Genomic DNA, 19,511 nt, shown 5'->3' with positions numbered 1-19,511 from the left:
TTTTTTTTCAAAGTGTGAACCCACTCATTGTGTTCAAAAGCTCAAAAGTAAAAAGAAATTTCCTTTAAACTCTGTTGAGATATCAGTAGAGACTCAAAGCGTGGTGGTTATATTTGAAGTGAGAGAGGATTATGGGTGTGCTGACGTTTATTTTTATAGAACAGTGCAGATACTTGTCTGGAAGATAAACTGGCTCTTGAAGATTTGTATCTTGACACTCCGGAGGGTCTGGCAATGGCGGGAGGGTCGAAGGGTGAAGGGGAAGAGGTCTTTCTTCAATGCTTCCAATCTGTCCTGAAGCATCGCTTCTGTGGTCCTCACTCCCTAATGCCTGCATTTTCTGTGAAAGCCAGATTCTGCTGAGAGTGTCTCTCTTTAAACATTTTTGGAGCTGCACTTCCAAATTCTTCTTCTTTTTTTTTTTAATGGTGTTTAAGGCGATCAGCCAGATTTCAATGAAAGCTTTTGCTTTACATGAATGATAAAATGGAGCTTAAATGAACATCAGGTTATTTTTCTTGTTTTTCCAAAAGAAAAAAATCTCACCATTTTTGTAACATAACTAAATCAATCTGAAAGCTTTTTCTCTTTTGTGTGATAGAATGTAGACAAAATGCATTGTGCTGTTAAGAAAGGATTGAAATAAGAGCCTCCAGGGAAAAAAAAGTATAGGTTTTTTTTTTTTTTTCCATGTGCTGGTGATAATTTTAAGTTTCTTCTTTTGAGCCTCTGCTTATCTCAGTGTTTTACTTGATAACAGATCTCACTGAGTCAGAACTTGGCAATTTCATCATGATGCATGTTCCTATTTATCATCCAAGATTTATAAACCTTATCTCTTATATTGATGTGAAATGTAAATATGATACTAATGATATTAATGATATTTACTTCTTAACTTATGTACTCTGAAAGTGTATTTCTTGTTCACATAAGTGTATTGGGCAGGTGAGCAAGTGATCAAGGTGACCTTCACCTTGCCGCTATCCAGGGACCCAGGCTAACAGAGGCTCTGCTTTCTCCAACACATGGCTCCCAAGGTCACCATGGGGGTTGTCTTCATTCCAGACAGCCAGGCAGGGAAGGGGTATGGAGCAGCACACATGGAGGGTTTTATGTGCCAAAGACTATTTAATGTAACTCAGATGTAGTTATGTTAAAGCTGGTTCTGGGAAGTTTTCCTTCATATCTCTGTTATTTCAGAAAGGGTAGAGTTAGAGGAATCTGATGCTTACATGCAATTAAAACTCATTTATTCAAAATGGAAAAGAGCTTTTGAATTCTAGCAGGTTAGAGATAAAAATGGGTATGATTAAAGTTTAGAGAATCAGTGCAGGCAAAAAGAAGTTGACTAGATCACAGACCCCAAAATTAGGTTGCTGTCTTTGAATACTGTTCATAAAAAGTTATTCTAAGGCACATTAAGGCAATAGAGTACCCTTTTGGAATAATTATAAATGCATTAACTACCACTGATTAACACTATGTGATAGAGGCTTACACACATGATTTCATAGCATACATAGGGTGGTGATTGCTTGTACTGGCTCTAGGGCCAAAGCGTCCAGGTTTGAATTCTGGTTCTTCCAACTTACTAGCTGAAAAATCGTGGACTAACATTTAACCCTTGCCTGACTCAGCTTCCTCCACTATAAAATGGAGGTAAGAATAGTAATCCAGGTGATGGGGTTCATGTGAGGATTAATGAATTAAAAGTGTAAAGCCCTTACAACAGTGCCTGGCACACACTAAGTTTTGATCACCATAATTCTTTACCCATTACCCATTAGGCTATTGTATGGAAATACAATATTAGAAATACTCCGCTGGGTAAGAGACTTTCCCAGGGTCCCACAGCTAGCAATTGGTAGAACTGGTTGCTAGAAAGTAAGTCTGTTCAAATTAAAACACCAGTTCTTCCCACGATGGCAGGCCATAAGTGAATTATAAGAGACTGGGCTATATACCGTAGTTTTCTAGGGAAATTGGGAATATTTATATCATACTGTGGTTGAAAGCAGGGAGAAATTGCTCAGGTCTAAGTTGTAGGTTCTAGAAGTGACTAGCATAGTGGTGAAGAGGCAAGTTCTAAAGTCAGTGTTCTTTGGTCTCAATCTCACTTCTAATCTGTGTGAGCTTGAGCAGGTTAATTCATCCCTCCAAGTCTCAACTTTGTAATTAGTAAAATGGGAGATAATAATATTGTCCACCAGATCAGCTGGGAGTAACAATATGGCTTACACAATAAAGACACTTATCAGGAAATCTAGAAATGGTCAAAGAGTTAACAATCTCATGAAGGGCCATATTTGCATATTTCTATTTGGCCATTCTTTTTACACAGCAATGTGCTGCGGAGAGAGAGAGAGGGTCGGGGGAGAGAAATGCTTCCCTGAAGCCCTACCTTTCTAATTCATTGGCCAGATTTGGATCTCTTCACCACCTCCTAAACCAATCAAAGACTAAGGAGAATAGGATTCTATAACTGGTTTAGACCAATAGACCAATAATTGTTCATTCCTTGGGAAAAGGAAGGGGCCACCTTCCCCAAGCATCTGAATCAAATCAAGGTGTCCTTACAAGAAAAAGAGGGTGGGAGGGTGCTGTTGAATAGTAAGCATTATGTTGAGTGTCTGGGAGGTGCTTAGCTTAGCCCTCTGGCCTATAGTGAATACTCAGTAAAGATTAGCTTTGCCAACTCCCTGAGGCTGACATTCTGGAGGGCAAATCTGTGCTCTCACAAAAAAACAGAAACACAAACAAAAACAAAACCCCAAACACAGAACTTTCTATTGTTTTAAAAACAGAACAGAACACTGAACTTGATGGATCATAGGCCTGGCTCACACAATTTTGGATGTCCCTACAGGTCCCTTTTCCTGACAAAAATCCCCACACTTTAAAAGTATTTCTGCCTTGTATCCTTACCCAGAGGTGTGGAAAATGAGGGGGTTGAACCAACCTGCCTCAAGCCTCATCAAACATGTTGAAGAGATTTATCCCATAGCCTTCCCGGATCAAACTGCATCCTCTTGCTGGCACAGGAAGTTCTGGGAGCCCATGTTTGTCTTGAAAGACCAACACTCTTCAGAATTCTACAGCTCTATTCTCCTTATACGCACATTCACAGAAACAGCTGGGAAGGAACAAGAATACTATACAAACGACTCAATCAGCTATCGCTACCATGATGGTATCTAACAAATGACCCTCTCAGTAACATTCAACAATGAGCATCTATTGTCATGTTCACAAGTCTGCAGGATGACTGGGTTTTGGCAAATCTAGGATGGGTTTTATTGGATCGTCCTCTAACCTGGAGATTAGACCTTGGTCTGCCTCATATGGCTCCCTGAAATATGTTTATCTCATGGCAATGGCAAGAAACCCAAGGGGGCAAGCCCAACCTCACAAGCATATTTTAAGCTTTTGCTCATATCACATCTCCTAACATCCCATTGGCCAAAGCAAGCGCTACAGTCCCACATCAATGGGGTGGATAATTCACAGGCATCTAGTTGAAAACTGCAAGGTCACATGGCAAAATGTGTGGATACAGAAAGGGGCAAGGAAAAGAACATGGAAGGCACCACGAAGAAGCTAGGTCTACCTTTTCATTTGGTTACAGCCCGTCTCTAATCCTCCAAATTCCTCTTCTAGAGGGCACAACTCTTGTCTGTCTTGCCTTCCTTAGCCACTCTGGTGGGTAAAACCTATTTGACCAAGAATCCTTCCTGTAGATCATGGAGAGATTGCAAGGGGAAAGAAAAGACAAATAAAGAGAAAAGACAGAATAGGAAAGCGAAAAGAACCACTCTGGTAGGATCCATTGTAAGGACAATTGAGAACCCTGGAGGCAGTCTTGTTGCATCCTCTAAAGTAAGGAAAAGCAACATGGGATCGTGACTGGTGACTTCTGCAAGGTAACTGGCAAACCAGGGCTGCCAGGCTGAGTTTTACTCAGGTTTTAGTTTAGGGACATGTGATCCAGATGAAACAAGTCAGTCTTTACAGGGATTCTTTCTAGCAAGTGGCTTCCAAGGACAAGGTGAGCCCCCCACCCCCCCAAGAGAGCACGAGTCAGGGGTCATGTTCACCAGGTTAACCCTGGTGATTCTTATAGTGTGTAGTATATAGCTTGTGATCAACACATATTTTTTGAATGCACTGAACTATTTGATAAGAAAATTTCCCCATTGAAGTTTTGGTAATGTTTTAACTTAGTTTATAAACACTGGGCCTGGAAAATCCTAGGGGCCGAGGATAGAGAGAACAAATGCTTAAGAGAAAGGAAGATTTCTCTCATTTTTTCTTTGTTCATATACTGTTTCTTCTTTTTAAAAATCAGTTTCATTGAGATAAATTTTATTTTATTTTTATTTTTGTAATATTTTATTTATTCAACAGAGAGAGAGACAGTGAGAGAGGGAACACAAGCAGGGGGAGTGGGAGAGGGAGAAGCAGGCTTCTCATGGAGCAGGGAGCCCAATGCGGGGCTCGATCCCAGGACCCTGGGATCATGACCTGAGCTGAAGGCAGACACTTAACGACTGAGCTACCCAGGTGCCCCTAGATAAATTTTATTTATGATAAAATGTAATCATTTTAGTTCTATGAGTTTTGACAAATGTGTACCTGCGTGATATAGAACGTTTCCAACACCCCCAAAAGCTCCCTGGTGCCCCTTCTCTGTCAATCCCTGCCTATTCCTGGCCACAAGTGACTAATAACCTGCTTTCTGCCAATATAGGCTAGTTTGCCTATTCCAGAATTCCTCCAGTTGTTTGTTTACCCATTAAACCTGTTGATTGGCATATGTAGTTTCCAGTTGGGACTATGATGAAGAAATCCATGAACACTGTTACATAAGTCTGTGTGAACATACATTTTCATTTCTCTTGGGAAGTCCTGGGTTTTAGGATAAGTAAACGTTTAACTTTTTGTAAGAAACTGCTCCAAAATGGCTTTACCATTTTATACTCTCTCCAGCAATGGATGAGAATTCCAGTTGCTCTATATGCTCTCAAACACTGGTATTATCAATCTTAAATATTGCGTATTCTGATGGGGGTCCTCTCTTTTCTACGAAATGAGAAATGTTTGTTGAAAGAGGACAAACATTCTTAGATTCATGTTACTAAATGAGCAAGTTTCTATCCATAAGACACCTCTCTCTCCTTTGTCTCTCCTCTCCCTCTGTCTGTCTGTCTGTTTCTCTCTCTCTCTCTCTCTCTCACACACACACACACACACACACACACCACCACCACCACCACCACCACCACCACCACCACGTGGAGAGGGGGCCTTCTGTCTCCGTGGGAAACAAAACCATTGTTTCTCTTAGGATGGACTTTCTTTCTCAAAGGCACGACTTAACCGCATGCCCCTGCTTCAAGACCAGCGCGCTGCAAACTCTCAGGCGCCGCAAGGTTTCCCCAAAGAGCTCTCACGCCGCCTCTCAACTGCTCTCCTCTCTACCAATAAATAAAAATTGTCCTTGCAAAGAGCTGGGTTGTGGCTGCGCTGGAGAGCTCCAGCTAGGGGCTGCCTCTCTGAGGCTGCCTCTCTGATCCCTCCCGAACTCTCCCTTTTCCCACCCAGTTTGGATCCGAAGACATTCCAGGCTTCGGCGCAAGTTCCCCGGAAAGCCCCAGGGAACGCGCGGCTCGCGGGCACCCCGGGCACCCCTGCAACCGGGGCATGGGGCATGCTCAGAGGGCGCGCGGGCGGCGCAGGCGTTGGCTGCAGTGGGGCCCAGGAGCCGGGAGGTGCCGCTGCGTCCCCGCTTCCCGGCGTCTGACCCAGCGCGCAAAGTTGGGCTGGAAGCCGCCGGGGGAAGGAGGGACCGAGCCAGCGAGGGTGGCGGGGAAGCGGGGCGGGAGGAGGAGGGAGGAGGGGAAGGAGCGGGTGGGGGGGGGGCGCCGAGCGTGTGTCACTCGCGCTCTCCCTCTGTGTATAGAGGATGTGCTGAATGGTGCGCTTCGAGGCGGCGGCGGAGGAGGAGCAGTACCCGGCGGCAGCTGGCAGCCTCGGCAGCCCGGCTCGGCTTCCCTTCGCCCTCCGAGGCTCCGCAGCCACCGCGGGCGCCCGACCCCGCGTCCCGCCCGGGGCATGGCCCGGCGCCTGGCCCCTGCGCGCCCCGCTTGCTGAGCCGCGCCGTAGGAGGTGCGGAGGCCGGGAGGCCGGGGGAGGCCGGCGGGAGAACAGAGTCGAGAGCCTCGCGAGCCGAGAAAGGAGCCCGCGCCCCGCGCCCCGTCCCTGCCGCGCTCGCCCGGGCCGCCCGGAGCCCCGATGAGCCCAGATGGCCGGGGCTCAGCCCGGAGTGCATGCTTTGCAACTCAAGCCCGTGTGCGTGTCCGACAGCCTCAAGAAGGGCACCAAATTCGTCAAGTGGGATGATGTAAGTCGGGGGCGGCGGGCTGGGGGCGCCAGCGGGGGCGCGGGGCACGGGGCCCGGCGCGGGGCGGGCGGCGTGGGGGTGGGGCGAGGGGCGCGTTATGCAATGGGCGCCCCGGATCGGGCCGGGGCGGCCTCGGGGCGCGCGGGGTGGCCACTGCCGAGGCGGCTGGCAGAGATCAGCGGCTTCGCGCGCGCTCCTGGGCTCCACGGGTTCAGGAGTTGCCATCCTTGCTCGGTCTGGCAGGCGCCCCCTGAGGGTCTTCTCTCTTTGGGGCCAGTGGAGCAGGAGGGGCAGGCTTTGCCAGGGACAGTCCTGAGAGTTTGGAAAGTGTGAAGTTGGGACCAGCTGGAGAGCGCTGGGGTGTGACCAAGACGCGCCCCTCTCCGCCCGCAGACGCACCCCCCCATTACCTCTTTTGCCCCCTCTCCAGAAGGAACGGCCTTGAAGTCCGAAACTGTTCAGTAACTGCTAACCCCCCTGGCGCTCTTATGGGAGCCCACGCGACAGAGAACACAGCGATCCAGCCGACAGGTGGTCGCTGATGCCAAACTTCAGCGCCTGGCTCGGGAGTGAGGGGCCTTGTGAAGGGCCGGTGAGGGCACAACTGAGGAGGACTACAGGGCAGAAGCGGGAGCATTGAGGGGTCTAGGAGTCCTCAGTGGGCCTGCGGGCAAATGAGGAGGGCTAGTTTTTTGGGGGGAACTGAGCTGGATGGAGTCCTCAGCTCGAAACAGACCCGGCAAGGCATTCCCCCACCATTTAATGTACCTCTTTTGCCAAGTGGGGCAGAGCTTAGCCCAGACCCGGATCTCCAGGATTTCACATGAGCCCTGGACCCCCGGACTTCAAGTGACACCCACCCCCCACCATTGCCTTCACACACTTTTATAATAATCTTGCTGAAAACATGGGAATCTTCAGATGGAGGACATTTTCGTACCAATTTATGTGTCCTGGGTGTCATTCAAAAGGTTTGATAAGAACAACCCACTGGGATCAACCTGAGCTGTCAGGATCTAGAGAAATTTAGGTCCAAATGAGGAAGACATCTCTTAAACAGGAGGAATTATCAGAGAATAAGGTGTTCTTGCTGAAAAGATTTTCCACCTAGTAAATTATAGCCTGTTATCCTCCAGGGTATTTTTCTTTAATCTTCTTAAGCCATTTTCCAGTGTCTGAAAACAATTTAAATATTCCAGGTAGCGAATCCAATTACTTAGCTGAGTGAGTCTGTGTCTATATTTTGTCCAGTTGGAAGTGTAAACGAAACTTGGAGTATGAGCCACAGCTTCCTTGAAAGCTAATGCTAATTATCAAATGCTGTAGGCAAGATTGTAAACCTACATCCTTTTACTGAGGACTTTACACTTCTCTTCTTCCGTCCCACTGTAATGACCGGATGTTTTTGTAAATGGAATAGAATCTAAACAATAAGTTCAGACACAGATTAAACGCTTTGTTTGTGTGAAGGGAAAACAACAACAACGAAAGAGAAAATGCAATTCAGCAACGAATGAAACAGTCTTACCCATCTTGAGGTCTCGAATAGAGAGCGGATGTGATGAGCAAGAGGGTAAGGGCGGAAGGACGAGAGAGAGAGAAGGACTTTACAGGTTATAAAAGGGTATTCCACCATAAGCTCTGGATTTATTCACAGTGATGATTTTAAACAATGGTCCAGAATGTCGTATTTGGAAGAAGATAAGCAGCATCACTTTAAAAATGAGGCTCTTCTACGGAACACATTTTGATACATCTTGGTAGATGATTTTTATTATGTGCATTCATAGCATGTGTATTTCTTCCTTACCTACTAATGCCAGGCCCTATCCTAGCTCACGAGGTGGTGATGAATGTAGACAGAATCTCTGCTGTTACAGACCTTACATGATAGGTGGAGGAGACAGAAAATGACCGAGAACACCGATCATATAGAGATGAGGAGTGATGCAATGAGAGTAATGGAGAGGCCACCAGTCAGACACCACCTGAAGAAGGTGAGAAGCGCTCCTTCTGAGCACAGCAAGAGTGAGTTTACTGGGAAACCCTACAGGAAGGATGTAGGCACTAAAGAGCGGGAGCCTCGAGAATCTCAGATCTTCTATAGGGAAGAACCTAGACTGCACCCAGGAGTCACGTTATCAGGAATATGATGAACTCTCCTGCAAGTTCCTTGGCGGGCTGTCTCCACGGTGATCTTGAACGAAGAGGAGACCAGACTTTCTCAGGTCCCCTGTATTCTCCTCAGGTGGATACAGGTGACCTAAGTTCACATTTGAACCTGGGTTCCAGTTCATATTTGCCCTTCCCAAATCAAGCCAGGTTAGGTGATCTGGCTCATTATATTGCATCTTAGTGATACTTTATGAGGAAGACAGAAGAGAACTAGATTTTGAGTCCAAAGGCTTGAGTTTACCTGCTGATTCTCTTGCCAATCAGCTGTGTGACTTGAGGTTAATCACTTAACTTTTCTGAATCTTTGCTGCCTCTTGTGCAAGACTTTGAGAATGCTACATTTTTTTAAACCTGTTTTACATATAGTGGTTGGGAGTAGCCAGTAGGATAAAGCGGCACTTCTCACAATTGGGCATGCATCAGAATCATAAGAGGGGGCTTGGTAACTCTCAGATCGCTGGGTCCCACCCTCGATTTCTGATTCAGAAGGCCTGACAATCAGCAGTTTTCATAAGGTCTTGAGTGCTGGTGAGGCTGCCAGTCTGGGGAACCACACTTGGAAACCACTGAGATACGGTTGTGAAGTAACTTAAAAAGTGTGATAGATAGCTCCCGTGATCTTGTCAGCCTGTGTCAGTTTTTGCGAGTTTGTGATTTTAATTTTATCTCTATGTTTGTCTGTTGAGAAATTCATCCAATTGTTATCTTTCTAAGAGGTAGAAGGACCTCAATGACGGAATCATGGACCATCTTTTTAGATCTTATGGCATATTTTGTGAAGTGTCTCTGATGCCTAGGCTGGCTTAATTCACATCCATACGTGTCTTTTGAATTTCCTTTATGCAATGAAAAATTTTCAACATTGTCGCCTGCTTCTGGTGGGACTGTTAGGAAGGGAAAGAGAAGCTAGAGGATTTTTGAGAGGCCTTCTTGTTTGTCTTTGAGCAGGGGAGACTGCTGTGTTTCTCCTTTTGGCTCTGACTTTGGGAAATACTTGCATCCCCCCTGCCCCAGGGGTGCATCCCCACCTGCTTGTCTAGAGGAAACGTAAGTTCTGGAAATATTTTTAAAATCTCTCAAATATCTGATCTCCCTTAAAAACTGTAGAACCCTGCTCTCTGGTCCTTAAGAAGAAAGATGGGCAAACTCAGAAAACAGATTCTCAATAGCCCCTTAGAAAGCATAATAATACATTTGAAAATGATGAGTGTGGGGTGATTTAAAGTTGTGGTGAGATTATCTCTTGTTCCTTGAGTGGTTAAAACACCATAATCACCCATCCTCTTTCTGCCCACCATATGGAATGGAAGATGTCACCTAGCAGGTGCACTTGCCCTGCATAATCTGTTGGCTGCCTACTGGCTTCATGGCTGTGGCTTCATGGCTGTGGATGCTCGGAGGGTGGTAGTCAAAAGCTTTGATGTAGGCACTAACCAATCACAACAGACAGTAGGTGGGCGATGGAGTGGAAGCAGGGTCTCAGAGAACTCCCTCTTGCACCAGGACCAGGCACTGGCCTTTCTTTGACTTGATCCTGAGGAGGGCTGGGGGTCCCCAGGTCTGTGGGGCGTGTAGAATTATTTCAAAGTTTGAACAACTAGTAGTAGCGTGTATAGTCAGAACATCAAGGCCAGCAGATCCAGGACTGACCTATCTTGGTGATCTGTTTTACCAATGGTATCAAAGGATGCAACTTTGTCCTTGCTTTTATTTTGCATTTGTATATTCTGAGCCCCTGTAGTGGAGGGGGGTGGTGTAAAGGGCTGTGGGTGTTGTGGGAGAGTTCTGGTGAGATGGAGGGGGGTGGGGGTTCCTTTCTGCATCTGTTAGGGAGCTTGAGAGATTGTGAGTCTGGCCCCCTTCTCTCCTGGTGGTTGGCCTTGCTCTGTACTGGAAAGTATGTGGAGGAAAAGAGAAAGGCTAGAAACCCTACAGTAGGCCCTCCCAGCCCCTGATTTGTGCCTGTGTAAGCTCCCAGGACCTTGTCTCCTTGTTCTACAACCTCTAGGGCATGGAAGACTTCTCATTTGTTTGTTCTTTCTTTTTCTCTACTCTTGCCCTCCAAATTCCAAGCTCACTGTAAGTTACTTAATGCACCTCAACCTCAGGTTCCTCATTTGTGATGTGAGGATTGTAATATTTCCTGCTGCATGGAATAGCTGTTAAGGTTAAGTGAGGGGAGGCACATGCATTGTTTTGCATAGTGTCCAACACACAGGAAACCCTTAATAAAACACAGTTTTAAAAATTATTGTCCCCCCAGTAGAGGGCCATGAATCTTGTCATAGTGGCCAGTGTATGTTAGATGACTCTTTTATTCTATAAGTGGGAAGATCCAGACCTTTAATGTATTTTGTTGCCTTTAATGTGGGCTTTGATTTTCATATTTTATAATTAGAAAAAGAAAAAAAATCACATTTTTATCCTTTTTAAAAAAATTCAGGTGTTTCAGAGAAAGTGAATCTATATAAAAAGCAGGACACATTTTCTTTAAAGCAAGTCAGTTTAAAAACCATCCAAAAGCTTTATTTCTACTTAAATTCTTAAAATACATACATATATATATGGAAGGAGGAAGCAATTAAACAAAACTCTTGTAATTTAGTAAGAATATATATATATTTAAAATAAATATATATAAAAATAATCTCTGTACATTCTGTCTCGCAAGCAGTCTAACTCAAAAGTTGTAATTGTGCCTGGCTAAGTTGTTTGAGGAGAAAGCTGAGGAAGCTCAAAGGTTTGGATTTGCATTAATGCCCCATGGATTTTAAACAAGTAGCACCCTCCTCCCTCTCTACCACTCCTCCCCCCACAAACAAAATCTCTGCAGTTAAAACAGGTAATGGGGAAGGTGCAGTATACTACCCAGCAACATACACAAAAGCTTAGTTAGAATATTTGCATTATGTAGAATTTGCAGTTAGATTCCCAAATGATGACAGCAGATGATGGATGACCTGGACAAGATTTATGAAGGGAGCAGAGAGGAAGGGTTCACAAGATGGGCATTCGGCAGCACTCACTTCGGAAAGGTTATGGGAAACAGGAAAGAAACAGCTCTTGCTGGTAGGTGGTGGATCTGGTTGGGGCCCCCACCGAGCGAAAGGCAGATTGTAGACTGGTAAGCTGACAGGGGCCCTCTAAAAGGCCACTTCAATATGCCCAGATATATCCATTTTTGACGTCCAAAGAGCTTTTGTGAATTTCTACTGATAGTAATTACTTTAAGTGTAAAAGTATTAACTTTTCCAAAAAGCTAGTCAAATAAAGCTATTTTAAGCTTTTTATCAGAGTGTAACATGCATGCAGTAAAAGACAAAAATCGGGAACAGCACTGATGGCCCCAGGTGTTCCCTTCCCCTCGCTACATCTCCTCCCAGGGCTAACCATAATCTGACTTAGAACTCTGTAGATTTGTTTTGCCTGTTTTTGATCTAAAAAAAAAAAAAAAAAACCTCTTTTTTAATTTCCAGTGAAAACAAAACAAACCCTCTTCAGCCTAAAGCATATTTTTATTACTGCTGAATGAACCCTCTCGAACAATAACAGCAAAAATGACTTACCTTCTGTTTAGATGGCACTTGATTAGGTCCTTATCTGTCCTAAGGTGAAGTCTGGGAAGGGAAGCAAGGTGTAAATGCCCCAAAGGAGGAAACAGTTTAACAAAACTCTAGTGATTTATAAGGAAATGTAATGTCTACAGGCTGTTATTGGCATAGGAAAGCCGACTAGCAGAATGCTGTTTGTGGGCTATCTTTTTCTCTTCTACATTTTCTCTCTTATGTTGCCTGACTTTGATATTCCTGCCTGTGGTGCATTAGGATAATTTGCTCTGGCTATTAGCATATTTTGAATACTTCCCTTGAAAGTTCAGCCTATCAATAAATAGCTTCAAATTATATTTACCTGCAATGATGTTTAAATGGGACAGGAACATTTTTCTTTTTTTATGTCGAACTTGGGAACTGGGTAACCCATGATTAAATGTTTCTTTATCAGGATCGATTCATGTTATCATGAACAAGGAGTGCCAGCAGAAAATGGAATGGGATTGATTGTGAATTGTTGACTAATGCTATGGATCTCACCTAAATAACACATTCTTGGTGACTGAAAACGTTGGCTTTCCTGTTACCCAAGCTGATGTTAGGTTCATGCAGCCTTTTCAAATCATGTCATAAATTCCATCTGCTCAGGCAGATTTCATAATGCTTCCCTTTCTCCATCTATGTCATGTCCGATGCCCCAGTCTAAGCCATGTACTCCTGTGTATCAGTAGGGAAAGGGATTGGAGACATATTTCTGAGCTCAGTTACACATGAGATTTTAAGGAAGCCATCAATTTCTGGAACAAGCTAACTGAAATATCATGTAAAGCGATTTTCTTATCTTCTTCACAGGTTAATTTCAATTTTTGGAAATTTTAACTTTAATTTGCATTCTGAAAAAAAATGTTTGGGTCTGTGTCTTAATTGATGTTGACTAAATCTGTACATTTATCAAGAAACTAAATTATTGTAAATGGGGAAAGAGACTATTATATAAAATCAGAAAAAAATAGTATTAGAACAAAAGCATCCCACATTTGTTTTTCATTTCAGGGGCTCTTTTAGTTCATGATATTTGCTTTACGTTTTGTTTCTTTTTATGACATTAAAGTTTTAAGAAGCAGGTTCAGGGAAAATGGATTAGTTAGCAAAGAAAACACTTTTACCCAAACTCATCACGATGGGTATGGGCCTATAACATTGATACCTAAAAGATTAAGAGATTATTTTGCTGTTAAAAAGTCAAATTTTATTTGGAACTTGTTTATAAGTTAGGTAAGAGAAAGTTAATTTTTTTTAATTTTATTTATTTATTTGACAGAGAGAGACACAGTGAGAGCAGGAACACAAGCAGGGGGAGTGGGAGAGCGAGAAACAGTCTTCCCGCGGAGCAGGGAGCCCGATGTGGGACTTGATCCCAGGACCCTGGGACCATGACCTGAGCCGAAGGCAGACGCTTAACGACTGAGCCACCCAGGCGCCCGAGAAAGTTAATTTGATTCATTTTATAGAAGAGGCCATATGAACTCAAAAAGAGATGGAAGACCACAGAACAAGGCAGCAAATGAGCTAATAGATTTAAAAAAATGAAGGACGCTAAGCATGAAACTTTCTCAAGTTTTGTCTCAGGTATGGTTGAGTCTCAGGTAGCATCAATTTTCACATCCTCTTAGTGGGACTTTTTAAAATGCAGAGTCTGGAAATCTAAAGCTACATTTACCTTTGGAGGCATCTGATATTCTGGCTGTAAATTAAGTTCTACCAGTATGAGATGCACTCATAGGAGATGGGGAAAGCGGAGGTATGAGTAAAACCACCTTTCTGCATTCTTGGGCTTGTTTCCATAGATAAGTGAGATGCTGAAGGAAGAAACATGACCTTCTCTAATTGTTCTTCAGTGGCTTGTTTCCGGGGCCATGGGTCTAAAGAGGCAATGGCAAGAGGGTGCTCTCTGTTCTCAGGTTACTCTTCCTTTGTCTTCAGCTAAGCTGGTGTGTTCTTGACTCCAGGAGTTCCTTCTGGATTTCTTACCTTTCTGAATGTGCTGGAGGCAATCAATAGCTCTCCTCAAGGGTCAGTGCTGTGGTGTTCTGGGATCATTCATGGAGGCCCAACCTGACGCCCCCCTTCCTCAATCCTTGTGATTCTGTCAAATGCTTAATTGCTTGTCATTAAATCCTTTTATGTTCCAAAATTTCCAGAGAGATTTCTGTTTTCTTCACTAAGCCCTGCTTGATAGGCCTTTTATGGTTCTAGGATTTCATGATTTTCAGTCCTTATGTGCAAGCACCGTGCACATCCCATGTAGTTTTCTCCTTCGATATTACATTTGTGTAACATAGAGTTTTGCTTTAACGCTGCCTCTGGAGTTCAATATCGAGAGTGAGTTCTAATAACAGGCGCTTATAAAGCACTATTATTTATTTATACACTCCCATTCAGTCATCAAGACCACCTTGAGTGGTAGGAAAAGGCAAGCGTTATTCCCATTTTATACAGAAGCAAACTGAGGCTAGTGAGTTGTGACTTGTTCAAGGACATACAACTGGTTAGTTAAATTTAAAATTAAGTCTGGTTACATTCTGGGCTCTTTCCAGGCTACCGTGGTATCTCCAAACAGAATCCTTTTGGTAATAAAAGACTTTAAATAGAATCCAGATCAATATTAGTTGAAAAAATTCTTCTCCAAAGAATCTCCCCGATTTTAGGATTCATACAAAGGGGATTTAGATCCCTACATACTTACACCTTTTGGCTATTGTCTTCAAAAACAGTTATTTTTATGGTGTATATGCAAAGTCCATTTTTGTCTACATCGTGTTACATGGGAACATAGGAAAGCTTCATTGCTACTTTGAGGCATAGGGTATATTCTAGTCTACAAAGGTTCTGTATCAGTCATTCAATATAGACGCGTGGTATGTGTGGATATTCAGGAAGGGTGTTAAAGGCCATTTTTTCATGCCTACTAAGTAACGCCTTGTGTCTAGCAAGACTCATTGCATGTGCTTTTCCACCTTTTTCTCTTTCCAACATACTTGCAAAATGTTGTATTTTGTTGGTTTCCCGTAAAGACGGGTCCTGTGGCTTCTTATGGAAATCATTCATCTTGGGAACCTTGGTAGGCATGAAGGAAATGTAGACGGTGGCCTTAAGCAGGATGCAGAATGGCTCGAATTCAAGGTAGTGTCAGTCAAGAGGCCAGCTCTAGATTACCAGTGCAGGAAGGTGCATACCAGGAGGTGGATATGCCTTGTCTGTATTATAACTGGACCAAGGCACCTGGAGGTCTATAGCTTTATGTTACTTATCTTCTTTCTTTCCCTAGGGCAGAGCATAGGCTTGGTACTCAGTTGGTGCTGAGGGAATGTTTGTGGAATGAAGGAAGTGTCTGGTGTGTGTCTGCACTGCGTTCACACAGGGAAGGCAGACCTGGAGGGTGGTCCGGTTCTGGAGAGACCTTCATGACATACTGCCCGTAACATTGGTTGGAAATCCCTGCCTTACATCCTTACATTCTATCTGAAATCTCCCAGAGTCCTAAGGGACTCTGTGGCCTTCCTAGATAGGGTTTCTGGATGAGAGTTGGAGAAGCAAAATGTTTATTGTCAATACAGGGCTGACTGTGGTTACAGGACCGATTTCCTGTAAGGTATAAATATGGCTTAAGGTTGAGTGTGTACTCAATTGCAATTTAATATTGGTTGAAAATTATGATGCTCAATGTATTTGTATCCCATATTCTGAATGTTACCAGTGGCTTCTGTTTTTTGAAAAAGATGCTCGCACCACTACCCAAGTATTGCTGTGAAAATTACCCTTAAAGCAATTCAGACACGTTAGGAGGGATAGAACAAAAGACTGATGGTTGTGAAAACATTCTCTTTATTATGCTAATGATTCACAAAGACTTCCTTCCTTCCCCACTCCTCCTTTAATTAAGGGGGCCACCTACATTCTCCCACCTTACCTCTGGTCCCCGGGAAAGCATACCTTTCTAGGTTCTGGAGCCCAAGATTCCTGGTTTCTCTGGATCCTGACTTTATTATTATCTCCCCTTTGATAGTATCTGTTAAAGTTTTCCCTCCTCTGAAGCTCCTCCAAGAACATATCAATATACCTTTTAGTCATAAAAATCCCAAGGTGGAATTCTGCACAATGTTCTCCAGCCTTCCTCCTGTAGTTACTGCCCCCTCCGTCATTTTCCCTGCCATGACTGAAGTGTTGCTTATACCCACCATTCCCCTTTCCTGACATCCCAGCTACTCCTTGTCAACCCCGACCGATAACTTTCCAGAACTTGTCTTTGCTTCCTTGCTTCTCTACCTGCTGTGGCTTTTTATCCACCCATGCAGTATTCATGATGAAAATATGGATTGATGCCTCTTAAAACTAGACATTTTGTTAGTGTTGTGATGATAAAATGTTTGGTTCCTGACCTTGGGGAATTTGTATTCTATTGATAAGGAGATAGATGCTAAAAAAATAGAAGTATAATTATTTCATTATAATGCCGGTAAGTGCTACAGAAAAAGGTATGGAAGTACATGTGAGCAAAAGAAATGTGGAAGGGTCCCCTGGAGGCATTCTGCTTATGGAAAGACTTGGGTTCTAAGTGGGACTTAGGCCATCAAGAGGAGGGGAGAGTGTGTCAGGCCAATGGAATCGCACATGAGGGCATTCCAAGGATCAAAGGATGTCCTTTGGAGGACAGAGCTGAATAAGCAGGTGGGGAACTTGTGGTTCAGGTAATGCTGGCAGGATGGCAAGTGGCCTGCTGAGGCCACTGCAAGGTTTTATCATAAAGTCAGTGGGAAGCCATTAAAGCCGTGTTTTCCAACCTCAGTGCTATTGACACTTGGGGTTAGATAATTCTCTGTTGTAGGGGGCCTCTGCATTATAGGATGTTTTGCGCCGTCTCTGGCCTCTACTCACTAGATGTCAGTAGCAACAACCCCAGTGTGACAAACCAAATTTTCTCTGGACATTGCAAAATTGCCCCAGTTCAGAACCACTGATTAAATTAAACCACTGATTTAAATCTTAACTGATTTTAAAAAGTATTGGGTTAATGCATGTGCATGCACGTGCGCGCACACACACGCACACACATACCGCACATGAGAAATTGCTCAACATCATTAGTCATTAGTCATAGGGAAATGCAAACTCAAACCACGGTGAGATGCCCCATTATACCCACCAGAGCTATATCTTACTAAAAAATGGTCCCTTTCCTCAGCTGATGCCCCCATTAAGCAAAAGCACCTTGGATGACTGGGGATCTGGGCTCTTGTTTGAATTTGGAGTACAGTGTCTGAAGTAATCTGTGTGGTATTTCAGGAAATATATTTCCAACTTTTCTCTGTATTGTGTTAAGAGAGATTTTTATACCTATCAGTAAAATGTGAATATTGAAATGGTGCTTCTCACCACTGTTTTGCATCTTCTCTTCTGGACCTGGTAACAGACCTCTGCTTTCCTTTATTTGGGGGAAATTTCAGACTGGATAGACCTGTGGAAGAAAATTCTCATCAGTGCTGATGTATGTGGAAGTCTGACCTCACTGATCCTTAGCCAATATGGTAGCATCCTTTATTGTTTTATTTTTGTTTTTTGTTTGCATAGTTAGGGTTGCATTGCCAGTGTTTGATGGGATCACATTTGCTTTTCTGTGTGACCCTTAGAATTCTTTTTCCCTGTTTATACAGCTGTTTTCCCTGCAATATATATATTTGCCATCTTTGGCTCTCCTTTCTCCTGATGCAGGTCTTGGGCAGTCTCTCTGGAACATTGTTATTTTTCCTTGTTGACTCTGTAATATTGATTAATTTAGAAGTACCTATCTTTATTCATATGTGTTCTCTCGTAACAGCATAAAAACATCAAATCACGGTGGAGTTAGGATTGTGGTCGACATTGACCAATAGACCTTCTGATAATGGTACTAAGGAATATGCTGTGGGTCTATGGACTGGTCCTTCACATTAGCTGTAAGGTTTAGGGTTATTCTTTGCACTAGTTTGCTAGAGCTGCCTCCACAAAGTACCACAGACTGGGGGGCTTAAACAACAGAAATTGATTTGCTCACAGTTTTGGAGGCTAGAAATCTGAGATCAAGGTGTTGGCGGAGCTGGTTCCTTCCTTGTGGGCCATGAGGGAAGAATCTGTTTAGGCCCATGACCTGGCCTGGTGGATGGACGGCTTTTCCCTGTGTCTCCACATTGTCTTCTCTGTTTCTGTGTCCAAATTTCCTCTTCTGTAAGGACACCAGCCTCATTCGATTTGGGCCCACCCTTGTGACCTCCTTTCAACGTAATCACCTGTGTACAGACTCCAAGTATGGTGACATTTATTTGAGGTACTGGGGTTAGGACAAAAAAACATACATTTTTTGTGGGGGCCACAATTCTTCCCACAACATACCTCGACCTGGCAGAGTATATAGCTCCGAGGGTGGCAACCTGCTGGCCCTATTCAGATATTTGAAGCATCGACGCTTAGGGAAGCAACTAGATTTATTTTGCACTACTTAGATGTTAAAACTGGATGGTAACTGTGTAAATGGAAAAATAACCCAAATTTGCTAGGTGGGGGGAATTATCTGACCAAGTTTGCTTTGTGAAAAACATTTCCCTACTAATGAGACACCTTATTTCTCCATAAGTTCGAGAGCTACACTACCTAGGAGAAAATAGAATGTAAGCCACTTAGGAAATTTAACATTTTCTAGAAGTCATATTAAAAGAGGTAAAAAGAGGGGCGCCTGGGTGGCTCAGTCATTAAGCATCCGCCTTGGGCTCAGGTCATGATCCCAGGGTCCTGGGATTAGGCTCCGTGTCGGGCTCCCTGCTCAGCAGGGAGCCTGCTTCTCCCTCTCCCACTCCCCCTGCTTGTGTTCCCTCTCTCGCTGTGTCTCTCTCTGTCAAATAAATAAATAAAATCTTTAAAAAAAATAAATAAAAAAGAGGTAAAAAAGGTAGAATGAATTCTAACGATAGAGTTTATTTAACCCAATATGTTTATTTCAATATATAATCAATATCAGCAATTATTAATGAGCTATTTTATATTCTTGTTTTCATTCCCTGTCTTTGAAGTTGTATAGCACATCTCCGTTGAACTAGCCACATTGTAAGTGTTCAGTAGCCACAGGTGGCTAGTGAGCCCATCTTGGAAATGCAGGCACAGAGCGTACATTCTCAACTGGGGCCACATCACCTCCAAAAACATGAAGGGACAAAAAAAATCTTTTTTTGAGGGACAAAAAAAAAATCTTTTTTTATTTTGTATACAGATATACGTACGACATATACATAGATAGAGTATGTGATATTAAAATTTCATTGAGGATGATTAGGAAAATAAATGTCTAAAAGGGC

At 43.6% G+C, this 19,511-nt stretch overlaps 1 protein-coding gene across 2 annotated transcripts in view; it reads left to right on the top strand.

Moving 5' to 3' along the window:
* Positions 1-5,975: 5,975 nt before the first annotated feature.
* PLCB1 (phospholipase C beta 1) overlaps positions 5,976-19,511 on the top strand; it is a 696,279-nt gene continuing 682,743 nt past the window's right edge. For both annotated transcript variants that reach the window (XM_028112967.2, XM_088026705.1), the window contains exon 1: positions 5,976-6,403. In XM_028112967.2, the coding sequence (XP_027968768.2) occupies positions 6,305-6,403 (99 nt within the window). In that variant the 5' untranslated portion in view covers positions 5,976-6,304. The remainder of the gene's footprint in view (positions 6,404-19,511) is intronic.

The sequence above is a fragment of the Eumetopias jubatus genome, unplaced genomic scaffold, assembly GCF_037043125.1.
Source record: "Eumetopias jubatus isolate StellerSeaLion01/CBP00866 unplaced genomic scaffold, mEumJub1_p1.0 scaffold_9, whole genome shotgun sequence".
NCBI classification, from domain to species: Eukaryota; Metazoa; Chordata; class Mammalia; order Carnivora; family Otariidae; genus Eumetopias; species Eumetopias jubatus.
The sequence above is the reverse complement of the archived record's forward strand: the minus strand, read 5'-3'. Positions and strand labels throughout refer to the sequence as shown.